This window comes from Monomorium pharaonis, chromosome 1 (assembly GCF_013373865.1).
Source record: "Monomorium pharaonis isolate MP-MQ-018 chromosome 1, ASM1337386v2, whole genome shotgun sequence".
NCBI classification, from domain to species: domain Eukaryota; kingdom Metazoa; phylum Arthropoda; class Insecta; order Hymenoptera; family Formicidae; genus Monomorium; species Monomorium pharaonis.
The window spans coordinates 7,107,483-7,114,236 of NC_050467.1; the positions used below are offsets into that span (position 1 = coordinate 7,107,483).

At 28.9% G+C, this 6,754-nt stretch overlaps 1 protein-coding gene across 1 annotated transcript; it reads right to left on the minus strand.

Moving 5' to 3' along the window:
• Positions 1-1,049: 1,049 nt before the first annotated feature.
• Positions 1,050-6,754, minus strand: LOC118644083 (esterase FE4-like; the record flags this gene model as incomplete). Its single annotated transcript, XM_036284494.1, is given in 8 exon segments — positions 1,050-1,783; positions 1,785-1,887; positions 1,992-2,136; positions 2,417-2,737; positions 4,124-4,295; positions 5,427-5,629; positions 6,010-6,195; positions 6,487-6,754. Coding segments are annotated over 8 exon segments (1,455 nt in total), but the record flags the coding sequence as incomplete, so codon positions are not given.

The window sequence follows — 6,754 nt, forward strand, 5'->3', positions numbered from 1 at the left end:
TATGTGGGATCTCATATATATCGTTTCGCAGCACGCACTGTTTCTTCTTCCTCTTCTTCTTCAATGTCCGAAAGCTTGGAAATATCATCCAGATAATGTATGTAAATTGATATCTTGTAAATCCATAATGTACACAAAGGAAACAAGTTCAATTTCCCGAACGTTAATACATGTAAAGCAAGCAAAACAATTAGGTTAGCATATTAAGTCGAGTTCGGACACGACTTGGCAAAGATCATCTTATTTGCTATCGTATACGTCAAATAAGATTATCTTAAATGACTATGAATTCATAACTAATAAGATAGCCTAAGTCCATGCTTATGTGAAATAAGCTGTGTTCATGAATCATGTTAAAACGTTCTGAAATAAAAGCATCTTCGCTAAGTTATTACTTGAGACTTTGCTTAACTTCCGCCTTATTCTTCGACCATGAATCTAAAGCGAACTTAAGACGGTCTTAAATATAAGAACGGACTATGAATACCGGCCCTAGACTTGGCTTCAGTTGTCTTATGACTCATATAATACACCGATTTTCTTAAGAAACCCATAAGCGATTTTCAGATCTGATGTCGCTTTTCCAAATTTTCCGACAAGTTGAAAACTTTTATTCATTGTTTTGTTTGTCTATTCAATCAAGGCCCAAAGATTCATAGCGGTGCCGCTTCGCAATATTGCTTTATGAAATAATTCTGTAAAATATAGTCAAGTTTAATATTATTAATTAATTTGTCATAAAATTTGTCTTGTTTTCTTTTTACTTTAGTATCATTTAGGTTTAGTCTAGTAATATAAGGGCAACTTTAGAATTATCTTAATTCTTTTAGTTATTATTTTTTAGCCATTTTAAAATTTATTTTACAAAATATTCGAGAGATTATTTTCCGCTAGCTACGGTACAAAGGTAGCTCCGTCTTCAGACAAACGCAATACGTAATTTATTGTTAGTATGCATCTAATCGAAAATGTTACACGCATGTACGCATTAATTGAGTGTTCATATAATTTCACGTATCTGCCGACATGATTTAAATTAAGCTTGCTTGTTTTTTTTTTTTCGTTTTTCTCTAGTTATATCATATATAGCAATGATCGGAAAGTAAAAGTAATGTAATATTTTAGTCGATTTTAAAGTCAATTTTTTAAATAAAAGGTATTAACCTTAATAAATGTCAAGGAAAATTTTGACATGGAGTTGTTAGAGTTTAATTTAGCGAGGAAGACAATTCTGCAGTCAGTTGAAACTGTTTTTAAATTTAATGCATATCTTATTGTCAGAAAATATTAAAAAATCTGTGCGGGATAAGAAAATTAATGTAGGAGAGATTATATTGGAAGTGATTTGTGTTCTGTCTATGACACGAGAAACTTACAAAATTTAATATAATAACAACAATATGTTTTGTTTTTCTGCTATTTTATTTGCATTATAATTTTATAATTAATTTTAGTGTAATAAATTCTCAGTTATAATGGTATTTAATGCTATTTAAGGAGTCTTACAACACTATTTGTTAGTAACGAATAGTATTGCATGATTTATTGGCTTATTGGAAACTATATATTTTCCGTACCATAATCTTCATATTTCTATTATCTAAAACCAACCCGTAATTTAAAGAAAATAATGTTCATTCCATTTAAATATATTTTTGAAAAAAAAAACAAGAAAGAATATTGTAATCGCAAAAAGTAAGAGAAACTTAAACTACGTAGTTTGAGTTTAGCGCCGTAACTTATTTTTCTTTTCCTCCCAATTCCATCTCTCTTCTCCTTTACGGAAGAACTTTCATTTGTGAGTTTATATCGATATTTAGATAATTGTATTTTTTCTGTGGTGAACTAGTTACCGGTAACCATGCATTTGTAGCAGGCGTTAGATTCCTAAATCACATTGATATTTATTAATACATGCATTATAAAATTGTAATATAGTAATTAAAAAAACATTTTTGAAGTATGATAAAAAGAAATTAAATTTCTCGTACCCTGTTTTGGCAAAATCTGTCCACATTTGCGTTAAGTAATTCCTCATCTTACCATCTTTCAAATCAATGGCAGGTAAAAGCATACCTAAATCTTTTATCAAAGAAGGATAGAACAATAACGCCAGTTCCTCGGCATGTGCCACACCTATAAAATATTTTTATTCAAACCATTGATTATTTATTAGATCATTGATGAAACCGCGATAAATTAATTTTCTAAATATTTTAAAAGACTATTTATTCATATATTATGAAACAGAATTATTTTTGTTTTTTTTTTAATTAGAAATTTAAAAATATTATAACTTATTTTAAATTATATTACGATTATATTACATTACGATATGAATAATTATTGATATTATCTAAAATTAAAAGATTTTCTTGAGATTTTTAGTCTTAAATTATTTAATTAGTGATAATACCTGGAAAGTTAATTTGAAATATTTTTCTTATAGGAGAATTGTCACTCTCGTATGAAAATTGATACAGATACGTTGCATTTTTATTATCCTTTAGCTTTGTCTGAATATCCACTACCTCCATTATACTACGATTGAAGAATTCGTCACTGAGAAAATCAACATAATTTTCCATAGTTTCCTCTGATAAGATTTTATCACCAAAATATAGAGATCGTAAGTCCTCGGGTGTGATTGATATTTTTAGCAGTATAGATAAAATATTGGGTAGTATAGCGCTCTTAAAATCAGAATTGATTTTTTTAATGTCTTCTTTAGTTGTCTCTAAAATAATTTTTATAGTTTTATAAAAGCTGCTTTTTTAAATCACTGGAAAAATCCAGAAAAAACCGGGTTTTTTCGAAAAACTGGTTTTTTGGGGAAAAAATTACTGTTTGCTATATATGCGAACAGAAATGCCTGGCTATATTAACTATACTAATTCCGAAAAGTTTCTGAGTGTATCTTTCTCTTTCTGTATGTTTTCGTATTGGAAAAAAAGCCACACTCTGAACTAGCGCAGTTAGTGTAGCCAGACGTTATTGTTTGCCAGTGTACGTTGCGTAAAGAATACGATAGTATCTCAAATATATTAGTAAGTAATTTATGTTGACTACAAATTGAAACTAATTTTAAAAACTTCTATATACATATATAAACTTTTAATCATTCTCCTTACACACACACACACACACACACACACACACACACACACAAACACGCGCGCGCGCAATTAGTTAATAATACTAGGTTTATAAAAACATTAATTCTCAGAACTGCGAATAGGTTAAGTTTTTTAAAAAAATTATAATTTATTTTATTAAAAAAATTTTATAATTTGTTTTAATCTGCTTAAAACATGTAAATGTTTTTATATTTATTTTATAAAGTTTAAACATAATATGCTTTTTGTTTAAATTATAAGTTACAATTTAATTGAAAAATAAAATATATTTTAGTAAAAAAATATATGAATCATTTAAAAATATATTAATTCTGTTTTTATTTACTGTGATTTGATGTTTCCTTTGTAATTAATACTAAAAAGTACTTTAAAAACAGAAAATATATGACAGTCCAACTTTAAGCTAACTTTAATTATTTAAAAATATAAAAGTAAATGTAAATTTTATGAAAAACATATGCCAATTTTTCAACGAATTTTTCTACCCTTGTGAAAAAAACGAAAAGATCCGCGGAAAAAATGGAAAAAAAACGGTTTTTTCCAAGCCTTTAAAATTATAATTTATAAAAATATTTTAATTCTATTTATTACACACACACACACACACACACACACACACACACACACACACACACACACACACACACACACACAAAATAAATCATCATAAGTAACGAATATTTCAACTCTTCTTTCGAACTGAGAAATAATCGACGTAAACACATTTCTGGTGCATAATTACAATTTTTATACATATTTTTATACATATTGCAAAAAATTATGTATTAATAAAATTTATTATCTTGATATAAAATCTATACAATTTTATCAGTGAAAATTTTATATATTTAATTGTAAACAATTGTCCGTTCGTGCTTGCTATGTTAAGTACTAAATGTCAATATTACCTCATTTTTAATTAAATACAAATTTCTATAAAAACTTAAAGCATTTAAAAATGTAATTAAAATATAAACAAAACTTACGTCCGATGAAGTTACTGCTTACAATAAAAGATCCTTCAGAACTGGTAAAACCTAAAAGTAATGGTACTTTAACCTCGTGGCATATAAACGTCTCTAGATCTTCTGGAAAAACTGGATTCGATGATTCGTGATCAAAACTGGGTGTAAATCTCAAGCCGTGATGTATACGCTCCTGCGAGGGAGTTATTAAGATATCAAAAGAAGTATTTTATTTGTACAATTTGTAGCCTGCATATTGTAATTGATATTGTACTTGTATAATTACAATCAAATGTTTAACTCTAAGTAGACACGTATGCTACACTGAGAAAAATGGTTTTATTATAATAATAAAACGGTTCTGGTTGAGCGTATTCTTAAACGAAACAGAATTCCTGGTTATCATAACAAGATTTTACAGCTTATAACTACACCATTTGGTTAACTGTACTATAAGGATTTGATTAAGTTTTTCTTGTTGGATCTACAAAACTTCTTGTTGAATCTACAAAATAATACAAAACTTCTTGTTATATTTACAAAAATAGCGATAGTGCTGGCGCCTTCGTTCTCGCAGCGCAAGTCGGTGCATGCCAATCTCGCGCAAACCAACGCGGTATTGATGCGATACTAATATCACGCGGTACCCATAAGGTAGCTTTTACATTTGTTTCGTGTATCTTACAATCGTGTATTTACATTATTCTGTTCAACGGCATGGCGGACGAAAAAACGTCTTCTCTTCTGCGCAAATAAAATTTCGACAGCTATATAGAGATTTTTAGAGGTTAGTAAAATATATGTAAAATATATGCAGTGTACTTTAAACCAAGATATATTGTTATTATTTTAAAAACTCTATCCGAACTCGTTTTTTAACCAAAAAATTGTGTTAACCTAATAAAACAATATAATAAGATTAACAAGAAATTTTTGTAGAGTTTTGTAAACCTAACAAAACGATGTAGTAAGATTAACAAAAAATTCTGGTAGATTCAAACAGGATGGAATTAACCAGAATCCTCTGGTAATTCCAACTACAAAATTTGTATCGTCCATTTTCGAACAAACGGACAGGTTGAATCAACCAGAATTTCTCATAAAACAACAAAACTTTTTTTCCAGTGTATAGGTTTGTGGAACCCGAAAGATTTTTTAAAATTTTGTCATTCTTGTTATTAAATTTTTATTAAACAATGTTATTAAACATTGTCATTAAACAATGTTTTACATGAAGGTAATAAAGTTTTTGAATCTCACAGACCCATAGATGTCTACGTAAGGTATCAAAAATATATGTATCTACTTAGGATTAAATAATTACCTCTTCCGTTGAGAGAGATTTTTCTTGAATCTCTATAAGTTATTTTGCATCGATTGTTTTGAGAAACTCGTAAGTGGCTTTCGGATCTTTGGTCGGATTTCCAAGTTTTTCGGCAAGCCGAAAACCTAGGTTCTGTGGATTTTCAGTATATGCCCAAGGACACCTCATGACTCCACTTTGTGAGATCGCTTTATGAAATAAATCTGTGAAACACAGTCATAAAACAAATTAGTTTTATCATCATTACTTCATGTTTTAATGCAAAAATTATTTTTATATTAATTCGAATTTTTGTTATCAACGACTTCTTACTAATTTTGCGATTGATTTTGTTTTACTGAAATATTTATCTTATTTTCTTTCCTCCTTTCCTTTTCTTTTTGTCTTTCAGAAAGTTGTTTGATTGATCATTTATTTAATACATGTACGGAACTTGTTATTTTTAATTAGTAATTTAATTAATTGGTATTCTTATTGATGAATAATTGCAATCCCATTATGAATAAATCTGATTAATTGGGATAAAATTTGCGGATTTTAAATTGTGAATGTATTGATAGGTTTATATCAGCAAGATATGTACCTTTGGCTAACGGAGTCAAAGTTAGACAATGTATAATGGCTCCACCAGCACTTTCGCCGAAGATAGTGACATTTTTTTTATCTCCCCCAAACTGTGAAATATTTTTCTGTACCCATTTTAATACCAAGATTACATCTTTTATACCTTGATTACCCGTTACCATCTTATCGTTGAGATTTAGGAAACCTGAAATAGTTATTAAATCTTTTCTTCACAAAATTTATTCTCCTCAGTTGAAAGCAGATGATTACTTTCTATCTAAATCAAATTTATTGTACTATAATTTGTTTCTGATTGTGTGAGCGGCAAAATAAATAATCCTCTCCTACATATAGAGTAAAAACAGTAGATTGTAAACATATATATATAAGGAGGATTTAACTTTCCATATTAATTTTTTTTTGAAAAAATATTAAAATGTCAGTGTATGATCTGTAAATATTCAAGTAAAATAATCTTTACAATAAAAATCTTTACCTAGAGTACCTAATCTATAATTTAAAGTAACCAAAACTATGTCTTTCTGCACGATGTAATCAGACCCGTATACGGTTGCATCACCGGAACCCATAGAGTAACCACCACCATGTATCCACACCATCACTGGGCGCTTTTTAGCAGGCTCGATTTTCGTGGTGAACACATTTAAATAGAGGCAGTCTTCGTCGCCTTCAATTTGACGTGTGAGAAGATTTAGTTGAACAGCCATGTTTCCGTATTTCGAGGCGTCTCTACCACCGGTCCA